At 62.8% G+C, this 14,295-nt stretch overlaps 2 protein-coding genes across 10 annotated transcripts in view; one reads left to right on the plus strand and one right to left on the minus strand.

Moving 5' to 3' along the window:
• The window catches only part of CRTC1 (CREB regulated transcription coactivator 1), a 78,139-nt gene extending 72,435 nt beyond the window's left edge, over window positions 1-5,704 (plus strand). For all 9 annotated transcript variants that reach the window (XM_081815800.1, XM_081815768.1, XM_081815762.1 and 6 more), the window contains one exon: window positions 229-5,704. In XM_081815800.1, coding sequence (XP_081671926.1) covers window positions 229-440 — 212 coding nt within the window. In that variant the 3' untranslated portion in view covers window positions 441-5,704. The remainder of the gene's footprint in view (window positions 1-228) is intronic.
• Window positions 5,705-6,134: 430 nt separating this feature from the next.
• Window positions 6,135-13,980, minus strand: COMP (cartilage oligomeric matrix protein). The gene is made up of 19 exons (XM_081815820.1): window positions 13,869-13,980; window positions 13,538-13,623; window positions 13,092-13,143; window positions 12,468-12,637; window positions 11,638-11,775; window positions 11,277-11,351; window positions 11,024-11,182; window positions 10,812-10,916; window positions 10,616-10,723; window positions 10,251-10,410; window positions 9,619-9,737; window positions 9,363-9,415; window positions 9,078-9,259; window positions 8,737-8,915; window positions 8,577-8,625; window positions 8,039-8,235; window positions 7,231-7,403; window positions 6,411-6,550; window positions 6,135-6,325 (listed from the first exon to the last, which is right to left on the minus strand). The coding sequence occupies exons 1-19, from the start codon at window positions 13,945-13,947 to the stop codon at window positions 6,279-6,281; spliced, it is 2,271 nt and encodes a 756-aa protein (XP_081671946.1). The 5' UTR covers window positions 13,948-13,980; the 3' UTR covers window positions 6,135-6,278.
• Window positions 13,981-14,295: the final 315 nt, after the last annotated feature.

Below are 14,295 nucleotides of genomic sequence, written 5' to 3' on the forward strand. Positions count from 1 at the left end.
TGATGCCAGTAGCATTTCCTCTTCTCCAGTCATGACAACTAAAAATGCCCCTAGACATCGCCAGTATATAACCCCCAGAGGGTGAACCCCCAGGTAAGTACTCCTGGGGTGGCCCAAGGCCCTCTTCCCTGAGCATTGACAGGGTCCATGGGGGCACAGGGCATGGGAACAGAGAGCCAGGGCCATGATGAGACTTCTGTCCTATTCCCCCCCACCTTCCCCGCCCAGTGACGGGAGAGTCCCCTCCCAGCCTGTCTAAAGAACTGACCAGCACACTGGCCGGGGTCGGTGACGTCAGCTTCGACTCCGACAACCAGTTCCCCCTGGACGAACTCAAGATTGACCCCCTGACCCTGGACGGACTGCACATGCTCAACGACCCCGACATGGTCCTGGCCGACCCGGCCACCGAGGACACCTTCCGGATGGACCGTCTGTGAGCTGCACACCCGGCACATCGCCGCCCAGCCCCCGGCTCCATCACCCCGCCGGTCAGTGGTCCCGACGGCGTCTCCCTGAGCCCAGGGACGGCCGCGCTCCGTCCTTCGCAAACGGCCGAGCTTGTGATTCTGAGCTTGCAATGCCGCCAAGCGCCCCCTGCCCACCCGCCCGCCCCCCCAGCTGTCCACCTCCCTCGGGAGGCCGCGTGTCACCCCCGCGGACCCTCCCTGCGCGTGCTCTCTCGCCCCCCACCCTGGGCCATGAGCCGTCCCCCCTGTAAGATGCGGAAAGTGTGTTGGGCAGGGCCGCCGGCCTGGAGGGGGCGCTGTGGTCCACGGCGGCAGTGGGCTGAGGTGCATTTTCCGACTGTTGTCCAGCTCTCACTGCCTTCCTTCGTTCCTGGTCCTCCCCCTACCCGCCCGGCCACCCCCCAGCCTGAGGTTAGGTAGCAAGCCAGCCTCCCCCACTCCCCGCCCCGCCAAAGGGAGAAGGTGCCAGAGAGAGGGGCAGACACAAAGTGAAATAAACACTATTTTGACTGCTGTCTTTTATATTTCTGAGCACATTCAGAGAATGCTAGAGTCCGTCCCATGGAGGTAGACTATAAAAGGTGTGAACAGAGCATGCAAAGCAGCTAAATCTTCCTGGGACCCACACACCTGCTTTGCCCTCCCCCAGCCAGGTCCCTCTGTGGCCACCTTTGCCCTGAAAGTGAAGCCCCTGGCCAGGATGAAGGGGCCTGCCAGGGGATGCATGTGGAGACGGGGGTTATTTCTGGGGGTTGTTTTCGTCTCTCAACTTGTTTTCATCTTTTCTTCTCTGTACCGTGGTCACTGTTACTGTTATTTAAAGAACGGGCTGGGGAGGGGGTGGCCAGGGCATTTTTTGTTGTGTTTTTGTTTGTTTCTTTTGGTTTGTATTTACACTTTGGTTGTAGACGAGTAGCTGACTCCTTCAATCCAACACTTGCCTGAGAGCATGTTTTTATTCCAGATATCCCATGTTATATATTTTTTAAGCTAACTGGAAGCAGGCTCCTGCCTGCAGGGTCTGAGCTGAGTCTCCGGCCGCTTTCGCTCAGGCCCGCGCTATCTCGAAATGGAAGGGCTGAGTGAGGGCGGGTTGGGCCTGGTAGGGTCTCTGGCAGAAGCTCGAGGTGGCCGGGGGTGCCGTACCCTCCAGCCACGTGTCAGACTCCCAGGAAGGAGCCACGGCTTTTATTAAGGGTCCCTCGAAGACCCAGCTCTGCCTGGTCATCCTCAAGGTGCCTGCCAGTCCTCAGGGAGGGCTAGTCCCAGACCCCGAGGCTGGCGGCGGCAGCAGCCCCTCTGCCCTGATGCACCCCAGCGATGAGGTGCCCCCTCGCCGCGAGACCCAGCTGACAGTCGTCCCCGCCAGCCGCCCCTTCAACGGCCCCTCTGGGCAGGGCTGGCTCCGGAGGAAAGAGCAGTGTGCGTTGTAGCAGCGGCGTTCCGGGAGGCTGAGGTGACCATCAGGGCTCGGACCGTGCTGGGCGCTGTCCCTGTGCCCTCCAGGCCCTGGGAGGGGGTGACAGGGGTGTCTTTGTTTTCGGTCAGCTGCTCGGAGATGGGAACTTAGTTTCGGTCCCTCCGAAGCCGCATCATCTTGAGCGCTCGGCCTGCAGGCCGGGCCGGCACCTTCTGCGCGGTGCGCATCTCTCCGTGTGGTGTCGCGGCCACTGCCTCTAGGTGTCACGAGCCCTCGGCTCTGTCCGTGCGGGAGCCAGATTTCATCCTAGCGACATCCCTCCCTCTCGTCCCCTGGGCCAGGCTCGTAGCACCTGGCCAAGCGACTGGGCGGCCACAGGTGTGAGAAGGCCCCCTCCTCCGTCAGGTGGCCCCTGCTGCCTGCGTCTGGGCTGGGGGACACGGGGTCAGTCCGTCCAGGTCGAGGGCCCAGCCTCTTACTGAGGCAGGGGCTGGGAGCAAAGAGTGAGACTTTTTTTTTTTTTTTTTAAAGAAAAAACTACATGTACATAGAAGAGTTTGATTACCATTAGACTTGTGTGTAGAACTTTTTAAAAAATGGCCTTAATAAAATTACAAGCAACCTTCCTGGATGCAATTTTCAAACGAGGCATTGGGGACCCCCGTGAGGGAGCCTCGTCAGCCCCTACTTCCCGTCTGCTCGGCGCCCGGTTCTCAGTGCAGATGGGCAGGAGAGGGAGGGTGTCCACCCCTGCAGCCTGTGTCCAGCATCCCCTTGGCTAGGGGGCACAGGTGACATTGTATTTATGTGGCCACTTTGGCCCAGGAGGGGCATAGGTGCAGTTTTCCCAGGGAGGGGGTCCCAGCCAGGAGCCAGTGGCCAGGCGTCCCTGTGTCCTCAAAAAGGTTCACACCCCTGCCTGGGCCTGGGCAGGCCTCCTGAGGTCTGCAACAGGGGATTTTGCTTATTTCTTAAATACTGCTTCTCTACTAAGTATTCTTGAATTGCCAAGATTTCCCAAAACAGGACAGCCTAAGGGAACCAGCCCTTTGACTTGTGATGTGAAAATACTGTGATTTCAGACGAGCCGCGCCGTGAGGGGTGGGCCGGGGCCCCGGAATATTGTACATAGACCCGCCGCCTGTGTCCTCGCTCGCTCGCTCGCTCGGGACAGGCCTGGATGCTCAGCCCACGTGAAGTCAGAGGCCAAGCCAGTCTGTCCCCCTGCCGCTGGCCCTGAGTTCTCCCGATTTCAGTCCCCTCAGCTATGGGAACTTCTGCCCCGGGAACAAGCCAAATAGTGTGTTCCCACCTGCCTCAGTTTACCCTCTGTCCCCCAAGCCCCCAGGACAGTGAGTTGTTTACCCCCAGGGAGGTTTGTGGGCCAAAGTAGAGCCCGGGATCAGCCCCTCTCTGTGTCCTCCAGAGAAGAGGGCTTGTGTCCCTGCCCCCTCAACACCCACCCATCAGAGTCACCCCCCCCCCCCAGTGTCCAGGGCTGACGTCGGGGAGGAGAAGGGGTCTTGTCAGGATCGTATTCCCTGTCACAGGTACCCATGCCAACCTCCATCCCCACTGAGTCCTTACCAGGGGGAAGATAGGCAGCGTTCTTCGGGACATCCTGCAGCCCCCTCCCTGTTCTCCCCACACACCCTGCTTCCTCCCGACACTCTTCTGGGCAGGAAGGGTTGGGGGGGTGCCAACCTCTTGGGGCAAGGGACGCTGAGACCCTCAGTGGAAAGCTCAGGAGGCAGGTTGACCCTTCAGCAAAATTTAGGGGCCCACAGCTGACAGCATCCAAAAACTGTCTATGCTCCCCTGTGGGGGACAAGCCAGAGCAGAAGGGGCCCTAATTGGGGTGAGTCCAGCCCCCCCTGCCCCTGTGGCCCTTTCCCCAGCCACACCTCCACGCAGACCTCCCTGCTGGCTTCTGAGCCACCTGCCTGCCCCGGGGGTGTGCCTTGAGGGCAGGGGTCCTGCCTTTGCAGCACCTTTCTGGTCTCGTCTATTTGTGGGTTTGAGGGGGCTGGGAAGAAGGGTTCTGTCTGTGTGTTTGGCCTGATTTCTTTGGGTGGCTGAGATCCCCAGAGGATGCCTAGCCGGGTGGACCCTGTTGTGAGGCCCATGCATCATAGTGGGGCAGGCAAGGACGGGCGTCCAACTCCAGGAGACCCCCACGTGGAGGGTGAGAAGGCTCCACGTCCATCCAGATGTGCAGGGCTGCGTGCCAGGTGCTGGCTGTGGCCCGGTCAGGCAGGACGGGAGCCGGTGCCAGGACTGTGGGGAGCTGGGCTGCCTTCTCCCCCACCCAGCATCCTGGGCCTGATGAGCCCCCGTGAGGGACCGTCCTTGGGCCCTCAGGGGAGCTGAGGACACACGGGAATGTGCCCCCCTCCCCAGGCCTCCACATCTCAGCCAACCCCCAGCTGGTTCATAACCAAACATCCTTCCAGACTCCCACCCCCCAAATGGATTCTGGGTTTTCTGCATTTCCAAAGAAGGCATCCCCACTCCTGGGTACAGGCTGGGTGTGGTAAGGCCTGGTGGTATTGGGGGGCCCTCCCCCCCCAACCCTGCTCCTGACAAAGCAGCAGCAGCACCCATCACCCTCCCTGGGTTCTGATGGAGCTGTAGTTAAGAGGCCACAGAGGGTGTGGGGGCTGCAAGGTCAAGGGTACCCCGTGCCCCTCGTCTTGGCCCATCACTCCTGCAGGTGGCGCTCCAGGTAAGGGAGCTTTGGCCACCTGAGCCCTTCCCACTTGGCTTGCAGAGCTGTGGGGTGGGGGGGTGGGGGGGGTTCTGTGTTCTTTGCCCACTGCTGGAGGACTGCCTGGGGTGAGTGGGCAGCTGGGTCTGTTGCTGCCCCACCTCCTGGGGGTTCCTGGGACATTCCCCCATCAGGCCCTGCCCAGCCAGAGCTGACTCTCTGTTCTTGGTTTCTCTTGGCCTTTGGCCTCCAGGGGTCCTGGTTGGGTGGGGCTCAGGCACCTCTCATCACCCTTCGTGTGCCACATTCTCTCTGAAGTGGCCACTCCCCAGGAGGGAGGTGGGGTGACCTGTACCTTCAGGCCTGGGCGCTGGAGTACTCTGAGAGGTATGGGGGAGGGGAGGGTAATGGGAAAAAGGCCCTTGTGACCCAGGCCTCAGTTTCCCTCCGTCATTGGCTCAGACCCCATGGGTCTTGGGGCCTCAGGCTCCTCCCTGGCAGGGTCAGGGGTAGGGGCTGGACATGAGAGTGATGCTGGCTTCAGACAGTTTCCCCCTGTCTTCTGCCCTCTTGGCCAGCCCTCCACACCCTGTCCCAGGATGCCAGGGACACATGGTACCTGCGGGGGAGGGGTGTTGCCAGGGGAGGGTTCTGGAGCTTGGCAATCAATGCCCAATCCATCCTAGCCCATCACTTCTGACCTCTTGCCCACTCGGGACAGGTGGACACAGCTGTGGCCTTTGCCACTAGGCCCCGAGAGGAGGGCTTTGGCAGCCAAGGTCCACCAGCCCCTCTGTGCCCCACCATAGGAAACTGCCCCCCAGGGGGCCGGGCAGGCCCACTGATATATGCAAACCACTGGTCCGAGCCCTGCTCCGCCTGTGTTCTTCTGTCCCCAGGCTGGCTCTGCCCCCCTCCTCCCCCCAGCATGTACACTCTGCTGTGGATGTCCCGTGGGCCGTGGGTTGGGTGCCCATGGCGGGTGGGGGCGGGCGGCTCAGGGCGCACTCGGCCGGCCCCTGCCCATCCTCTCTGGCGTGGACGCTTTTGTCTTTGTACCTTTGCATCCTTTGTAATGAAACATAATAAAAATCCAATGTTTTCGTCTCTGCCTCCTCCCCTTTTTTCCCCCCACAACGGGGATGGAACATGGGCCTAGTGGGATATGCCAGGTGGGAGCCACACACAGGCACCCCCCCACACACACACATGAATATGGACACACAGGCGTGAGCCCCTCATCCCCAGCCCTAGCCAGCTAGTTGGGCCTAATGTCTGGAAGGGGAAGGACCCCACCCCCACCCCCACTCCAGGATTCTGGAGCAGGCACTCGGTGGGATCCAGGCCCATGACCTCAAGTGGGTAGGATGCAGCAGCAGGCCTGGGGCCTCCCACATTGGGGTTGGACACTCCTAGTCAGGTTGTTGGGCCCTAGCCAGTCAGGAAGGGAGTCAGCGGCAGGCCTGGGTTTGGGGTCCTTTCCCAGTGCTCCCTCAGAGGCCCCACCCCACCTGCAGCAGAGCTCGCAGCCAGCCACTCCAGCACACACACTTTATTCTGTCCTCTCTGAGCCCCTCTAGGGCAGCCACCCCCTGGAGCCGGGTGTTGAGTTCCCTGCTTGTCGCAGTAAGGGCGGCCACGATGGTCGCCAACTTCCAGCAATGGATCCCCACCCCCATCCCTAGGCCTGCAGCAGCCTCTGAGTCTCGTAGTCCTCTGGGATGGTGTCTGCGGAGAAAGGGCAAGCAAGGGAGAAGGGGTGAGCTGGGGCAGGATGAACTCCCCACCCTCCCTGGCGGGACGCTCCCCTCACCATTGCATCGGTAGCGTAGATTGGCCCAGATGATGTTCTCTTGGGAGAAGCAGAAGACGCCCAGGCGGCCACCCCGCATGGTTGTGTCCAGGACCACGTTGCTGTCGGCCACCAGCTCAGGGCCCTCGTAGAACCGCACTCTGTGAGGAGGATGGGACGGTGAGGCAGGGCCCTGGGCTAGGCCCTCCCTTCTGAGACCTTGGCGTCTGACTTGGAAGATGGGTCCCCTCCTGTCTGGGAGTGGGGGCCATGTGTTCCCCCCTGCCTGGGCCACACTTAGGGCAGGTGGGGCTTCTGAGCTGAGCCTCAGTTTCCCTGCATGAGAGGATGGACACAAAAGGTGCTAAGCAGGGCGCCTGGGTGGCTCAGTTGGTTAAGCGACTGCCTTCGGCTCAGGTCATGATCCTGGAGTCCCGGGATCGAGTCCCGCATCGGGCTCCCTGCTTGGCAGGGAGCCTGCTTCTCCCTCTGACCCTGCCCCCTGTCATGTGCTCTCTGTCTCTCTCATTCTCTCTGTCTCAAATAAATAAATAAAATCTTTAAAAAAAAAAAAAAAAAAGTGCTAAGCAGAGTGCCTGGACTTGCTGGCAGTGCAGAGTGGGGACTGAGAAACAGGGAGTGAGTAGGACCCCACCTTCTATCTGAGGACCTGCTGTGTCCTGAGTCTTAGGAGGAGGGTCATGTTCCAGAGCCAGACAGTTAATCTAATTGCCCGTATCATTCCCATTTTACAGATAAGGGGACTGAGGCCCCCTGAACTGCCAGGAGCCAGGACAGAGCAAGGGACTCCTGGTCCATCGGCAAGGGGTGGGGTCCCCACCTGATGTAGCCCACTTGGGGCCGGTGCTGCAGGAACCAGCGGTAGGATGTCTTGTCCTTCCAACCCACGTTGCGGGGGTCCTTCCATAGCAGTCGCACCTGTGATGCTGTGTCCCCTGTGTGCCAGAGTGCGTTCCGCAGCTGCTCCCCAGGGCCTGTGGAGGACTTCACGGCCTGCCAAGCCCAGGGACGGGGGAACAGAGTCAGAGACCGCGCAGGCTACTGGAGCCCCCCAGAACCCTGCCTGCTGGGACAGGTGGGGAGCTGCAGGTCTTGGCAGTGGTGGGAGGCCTTAGGGTGCCTGGATGGGAGACCTGCAAGGAAGCTTTTCTGAGGATCACATGGAGATTTGTAGGTGGGATATGGGGGGCAGGGATGGTCCGGGATCTCATGAGAGGATTTGGGAGTCCATGGACAGGTTTGGGTTCTGAGAGGATTTGGAAGGGTCTGCAAGAGGACTTTAGTGACCTATAGAAAGTCTTGGGTGTCCATGGGATAAACGGGGGGCTAGAAGATTTGGGGAATTTACTACAGGGTTTCAGTGACATACTGGGGTCTAGAGGTTCTGCAGGAAGATCTGGAATCTGAGGAAAAGTTTAGGGCTCCATGAGAAGGTTTTGGGGCCTAAAGGAAGATTGGGGGGCCCCGAGGGAGTGTGTGAGGGCCTGTGGGACCCAGGGGAGGGCTGGGAGGACTCTGAGATCCATAGAATGATGCTGGGGGGCTGTAAAGGCTTTGGGAGTCCGCAGAAGGATTTGGGGCCTCCTAAAGGGCACAGGGACCTAGAGGGCAGGTAGGGCCACAGACACCTTGAGCTGAATGCCGGGTTCAGCTACCGCGCGGAAGGGATTCGCCTGCCAGTATGTCTGCTCCATCTGCTTCCACATAACCACATAAAAGCTGGAGCTGTCCTGGTAGCCAAAGATGAAGCCTGCGTAGTCGTCATCCGTGACCGTGTTCACGTGGAACGTGCCTTCGAAGTCCACGCCATTGAAGGCCGTGTAACCTGGGGGAAGGGACGCTAACTTTACCCCCACCGGAGCCCTGGCCCCCCTCCCCACCCGCCCCTCTGGAGTCCAAATTGCCTCCTAGGCCCAGATCCCCACCCACAGGCCCTCCCCATCCCCACCCCCCCGAGGCCAGCCATGACCACTCCCCTGAGCCTGCCAACCGCCTAGGGCCACGCTCCTTCAGAGTCCAGAACTGTCCGGCCCCGGAGCCCAGTCCCAACCTGGCTCTGCCTTTCCTGCGTTCGGACCCGCCCCTGGCCCCGCCCCGCCCCAGCCCTCCTCTGACCCCGCCCCCTTTTCAGCTCGCTGCACCGCCTTGCCCCTCTCCTCGTCTCACCCACAGCCAGGCCAGGGTCGCTGTTCATCGTCTGCACGATCTCCATACCCTGAAGGGGTCAAAGGAAGAAGGGCCTCAGGCCGGCCGCGTGCGCCCTCGGTTCCCCCGCCCCCAGCTTAGGACCCGCTCCCACCACCTCCCGCCAGGGCCCGGTCCCAACCTGGTTGAGCACCACCCAATTGGGATCTATTTGCGCGTCGCCCTCGGGGTCCAGTACGACAGTCTGGAAGGCCCGGAAGTCAGTGAGGGTGACCTCGGCGTTCTCCGGGCACACATCGATCTTGTCCACCACCTTGTCCGCGTCGAAGTCGCCCTGGCACGCGTCGCCCACTCCGTCCCCTGAGAGACCCGAGCGGTGGGGTCAGCGCCAGCCCCGCCCAAGACCTGGTCCCGCCCACATCTGCTATCGGTCCCGCCCACACCAGGTCCCAGCCCCGCCCACACCTGCCCAGGTCTCCACACCAGCCCCAATCCCACCACAGGCCCCGCCCCCTGCCTTACGGTCTACGTCTTCCTGGTTTGGGTTGGGCACCAGGCGACAGTTGTCCCGACTGTCGGGGACCCCGTCGTTGTCGTCATCCTCGTCGCAGGCGTCACCCTGGCCATCGTGGTCTGAGTCCTGCTGGGCACTGTTTGGTACTGTGGGGCAGTTGTCCCGTGAGTCCTGGTGTCCATCCCCATCCCTAGAATTGGTGGGTGGGACACAGAGACAGTGAGATTTCCCAGAGTGCTGGGTCGGGGCCGCCCACCCTCGGTCCCCACTCGCACCCCAGATGGCATCCTTACTGGTCTTGGTCGCTGTCGCAAGCGTCTCCCACAAAGTCGTGGTCTACATCCCTCTGGGGAGGAAGGATGCAGGAGTCCGAAATCAGGGCAGGGAAATTCAGAAGCCTCCCACCCACCCCCACCCCCGTTCCAGAGCCAAGGTCATCCTGACCCCACGGAACACCCCCCACCGCGCTTAGAGTAGGTTTCAGTCTCCTTAACTAGTCTAGAGCTCATCTCAGGGATCTGACCCATCTGGGGTGTGGCCCGCGCTCACCTGGTCTGGGTTGCTTTTCTGGGGACAGTTGTCGCAGGCATCCCCTACACCATCACCATCACTGTCCTTCTGGTCTGAGTTGGGCACCCTTGGGCAGTTGTCCACCGTATTTCGGATCCCTGCGAGAAGCAGGGGGACAGCACAGGATCCCAAGATGGGGGCGGGGCCAGGCTGACCAGCAAGGCAGATGCAAACCACGCCTCTCCCGTAGATACGAAGTTAAATCAAGTGCTTCTGCACGGGCCCAAGCCTCAGAGACTTAATGATGGCCGGCGGGTGAGGGGACTGGCTCTCACAGGGGAAGCTCAGGGGGACCTTCCAATGGCACTGTGAATGTAAAATTGGCACCTCCCTGGCACTAAACCCCAAGCTCACGTCTCTGTGCTCCTACTTAATCCCTGCAGCATCTGACACAGGGTCCACCTTCCCCTCCTCCAAATGTTCCTGCCTTTTACCCTCTGCGTCGTGTCCCGGCTTGCATCTTTCCGCCCACCAGAGCGCAATCGTGGTGCCTGGAGCCCGGGGGTGCTCACCGCGGCGGCTTCCAAAACTAGCCGAGCTCCGCCCCCAGGCAAGCCCCGCCCCTCGCTGCCGGCCCTGCCCTCTTCCCTCCCCTCTGCTGCTGCGCTCACGGTCGCCGTCGATGTCGTCGTCGCAGGCGTCGCCTTTGCCGTCCTGATCTGTGTCCTTTTGGTCGTCGTTCTTCTGGGACCGGCAGTTGTCGCAAGCGTCACCCCACTTGTCACCGTCCGCATTGCGCTGGTCCGGGTTCCGCACCAGCTTACAGTTGTCCTGGGTGACAGGACCGGGTGGAGGGGGGGGTAGGCCTCGAGGGGCAAACGTCACTCCCCAGACCAGCCCATCTCCGAGGCCCCGCCCCCTCCGCAGAGACACCCTCATCCCTCCTGGACCCCCGAGTCCACATCCTCTGAGGTCACTTCCCTCACCCAAGCCACACCCCCACCCAGCCTTGCCTAGGACTCGACGTTGGCCCCACCTGCTCGTTGAGGACCCCGTCCCCATCGGCATCCGGATCGCAGGCGTCTCCGATGCCGTCCCGATCCACGTCCTCTTGCCCTGAGTTGGGCACCGTCACACAGTTGTCCTAGGGGCGGGCACAGCGGGCATGAGGGGCGTGGTCGGGGAAGCCCCGCCCATCGCCGTCCAGTTCACGCCCTTGAGACCCCGCCGACCTTACGGCACTGGCGTTCTGAGCAGCGAAGCTTCTCGTCAGGGAAGCCGTCTAAATCCGTGTCTCGGCCGCAGAGGAGCCCGTTGCCTGCCCAGCCAACGGCGCACTGCGGGTGGGGTAGTGAGTAGGTGCCCCGGCGTGATCGCCACCCATCCCACCCCACCTCACTCCTTCATCCCCATGCCACGCCCCTCCCTGCTCGCCCGCACTCACCACGCACGATCGCGAGCCATCGCGTTCCAGGATGCAGTCGGCCTTCTCATGGCACGGGCTGGGCGTGCCGTCCGGGCAGAAGCGCTGGGAGCGCCGCTTGCAGCCCGATGTCTGGTCGCCCACGAAGCCGGGCTGGCAAGGGCCGCACTGGAAGGAGCCCTGGGCCCGGGCCGCGGGCAGTGAGCTTGGGCTGCCTGCCACTTTGCACCCACCCCCAGTGTCTCGATCCTTCCCCACTCCTCCCGGGCCTTACCCGGGTATTGACGCACACGGAGTTGGGGACACAGTTATGCTGCCCGGTCTCACACTCGTTAATGTCCGTGCAAACCTGGAAGGCAGGGAGCGCAGAGGTCACCGCCCACACGCACAAACCCTCAGGCCTCCCACCCGGTTCACGTCTCCTCTGCATCCTACCTCTCCTCTCCATTCCTCCCCCAACCTCAACCATCCTGATGAGGACCCTTCCCCTATCCATCCCCCAGGCCCCGGTCCTCCACCCCTTCCCGCTGAAGCGAGGCAGGAAAATGGCCGCAAGGCTGGAGGACCAGTTTATTGAACAAAATGAGGCGCCCCCCCCCATTCCCTCCTGGAGCCCACCCCTCCATGGCCCTCACCTGCTTGTTGGCCTTGGCGAAGGCCAGCCCCACGCCCTCGTGAGCGGGGCCGCTGTACCCGGGCGGGCAAGCCTCGCAGCGGAAGCCGGGGCTGGTGTTGATGCAGCGGACGCGCGGAAAGCAGGGATGGGCGTTGCACTGGGGGAGGAAGGGCCACGGAGGGTCAGAGGATGCAGGAGGTGGGCCCCCTCGAGAGTGGCGCCTCAGGATTTTTTGGGCTTGAACTTAGAAAATTCAGGGGCCATCAGCCAGCATTTGGGGAGGGGGGTGCCCTGTGGGGCAGAGGCCATCGTCCCAGGGGTCAGGCGCGACTTTGCCTTGATGGGGCTAGGGGAGCGACCTGGCGGAGAGAGGGGAGTGTCTGGAGGGGGCTGTTCCCGGGAGCCGAAGAGCTGGGTGTTCAAGGGTGGAGGAAGGAATTGCGAGGGCGGGCGTCCCCAGCAGAGGGGGGTAGTGGTCGTCGGGGCGTGCGTGCCCTGCGGGGGAAGCGTCGTCCGGGCGGGGGCCTCGCGGTGGTGGAAGCGCCGCTGGGGCTTGTGAGCCCCGGAGGTGAGGGGGGTCGTCGGGGCGGAGGGCTCTCTGCCGTAGGAGAGTGGTCGGGGCGGGCGTCACTGGCTACGGAGGGGGTTGGCGGGACCGGAGTCACTGATGGTGAGGGAAGTGGTCGGGGTGAGGGCCCCCCGCCGGCAAGGTCGTCCGGACGTGCGCCCCCAGAGGTGAAGGGGTCCTCCGGGTGAGGACCCTCAGCGGGGGAGGAGATTGTTGGGGAGGTCGGTAGTTGTGGGGGCAGGCGTTAGGGAGATCGTCGGGGCGGTGGGGGGCGAGCGCACCTCGTTGACGTCGACGCAGTGCGAGCCATTGCCAGTGAAGCCCGCGGGGCAAGGTCCACAGCGCGCGCCGCTTGCCGTCTGAGTGCAGAGCACGCCCGGGTAGCAGAAGCCGGGCGCGCACTGGGATAGGGGCCGCACGCTCAGGCCCGGGGTGCGCGCCGGCTGCATCCCTGCGGGGAGTGAAGTGGGGCTGGTCAGGGCCACGCCGGGGGGTGGGGCGTGGGCAGAGTCTATCGGAACCACGCCCCGTCCTGGGGGCCACCCCTGGGGGCGTGGCGAGGTCCCGGGCTTTCTGGGACCCCGCCCCGGACCACGCTCCCTGCCCGCCAGGTTTTCTCAGTCACTGTATCTCCGCGCCCGTCCGTTTTCTGCTTCTGCCTCAGCGTCCCTGCATCTCTCGCACGGCCTCTGCTTCTTTTCGTGTGTCCACCATCTCCCTTCCCATAGTCTCTGTCTCCCCTCCTTGTTCGTCTCTCTCCATCCCTCATCCAATCTCTCCATCTCGGTCAGCCTCCGTCTCTTCCTGTCTCTTTTCCTCCCGGTCTTATCGTCGCTGTCTCTTTGTCTCCCCATCTCTTCTCCAGCTCCCGCCTGCCGCCTCTCTGCCGCCCGAGCGGCGCTCACCGCACGCATCACACTCCATCACTGTGTTTTTCAGAAACGTGATCTCCTTGACCTGCGGTGCAGGGGGGATGGGGTGTAGTCAGCGGGGCCCCATCCCTCTCTTCCTCCCTTGGGTCTCCCCTCCCCCTCCCCCAGACTCCCTTCGCACAGGCCCACTCACTCCCCTCGGATCCCCCCCCGCCACCCCGTACTCCCTATCCTCCCCGCCCCTCCCCTCCTTCCCTGGGACTTTAATCCCCTCACGGACCCCTGTCTTCTCCCGCGGAACCTTCTACCCCTGGAACTCCCCTTTCCCTCTTTTCTACAACTTCCTCCCCGGATCTTGGTACCCAGAACCCTCTCCCTCTCCACCGGGACCTCCTTCTCCCATCCTCCCTCCCCTCCCCTCCTCTTCCACGCCTCTCTCCCCTCCTCCGCACTCCCTGTCTCCCCACCCTGGTCCGCACCTGCTGCCGCAACAGCTCCCGCACATCCTGCAACGCGGCGTTGGTCTCCTGAAGTTCCCGAAGCATCTGCGGGCCCAGATCTGCACCTGCGCCGACAGGAGGCGCTGTTGGGGCGTCGGGGTTTGGAGACCCCCACCACCAGTCCTCACGGCGCCGCGGCAGGGACCCGGGACGCCCTCATTCCTTGAACGTCCGCCCTGCTGCCTGCTTCCTCCGTCCTGCACGTCCCGGTGAACAGTCCCCGAGCCCCTGGGAGCCGCGACCCCGGGCCTCACGGGTCCTCCGGTATGGTTGGGGGTCGAGGCCACGCGTGGGGGAAGGGGCGGCTTACCTAGTGGTAGCTGGCCCTGACCCGACGCGCCGAGGGCGACCAGGGTGAGCAGGAGAACGCAGGCGGCGGCAGGAACCATGGCGGCGGCGGGGAGCTGGACTGCAGCTCGCTCTCTGCTGCCCACGAGGCCGCGGGGCCTATTTATCCCGGCGGCGCAGCCGGCTCCCGGGACGGCCCACCCGCGGCCCTGCCCAGCGTCCAGCCGCAAGGTAAACAGATGGCACTGGTCTCTGCATTCAAAGCCCCGCCCGGTGTTGCTGAACCTGGACACGGCGGGGAAACTGAGTCACGGGGGAAACTGAGTGTAGAGGTCGGTGGGGCAGGTTGTCAGGTGGGACCACCCTCCAGCCCTCTTTCCCTTATTTACTGAGTGCCTGCTGTATGCCAAGAGTGGGACATGGCTGAGTACGAGGTGATCCCCGTGGCG

Source organism: Leptonychotes weddellii, chromosome 1 (genome assembly GCF_054177405.1).
Source record: "Leptonychotes weddellii isolate Sample4059 chromosome 1, ASM5417740v2, whole genome shotgun sequence".
Lineage (NCBI taxonomy): Eukaryota > Metazoa > Chordata > Mammalia > Carnivora > Phocidae > Leptonychotes > Leptonychotes weddellii.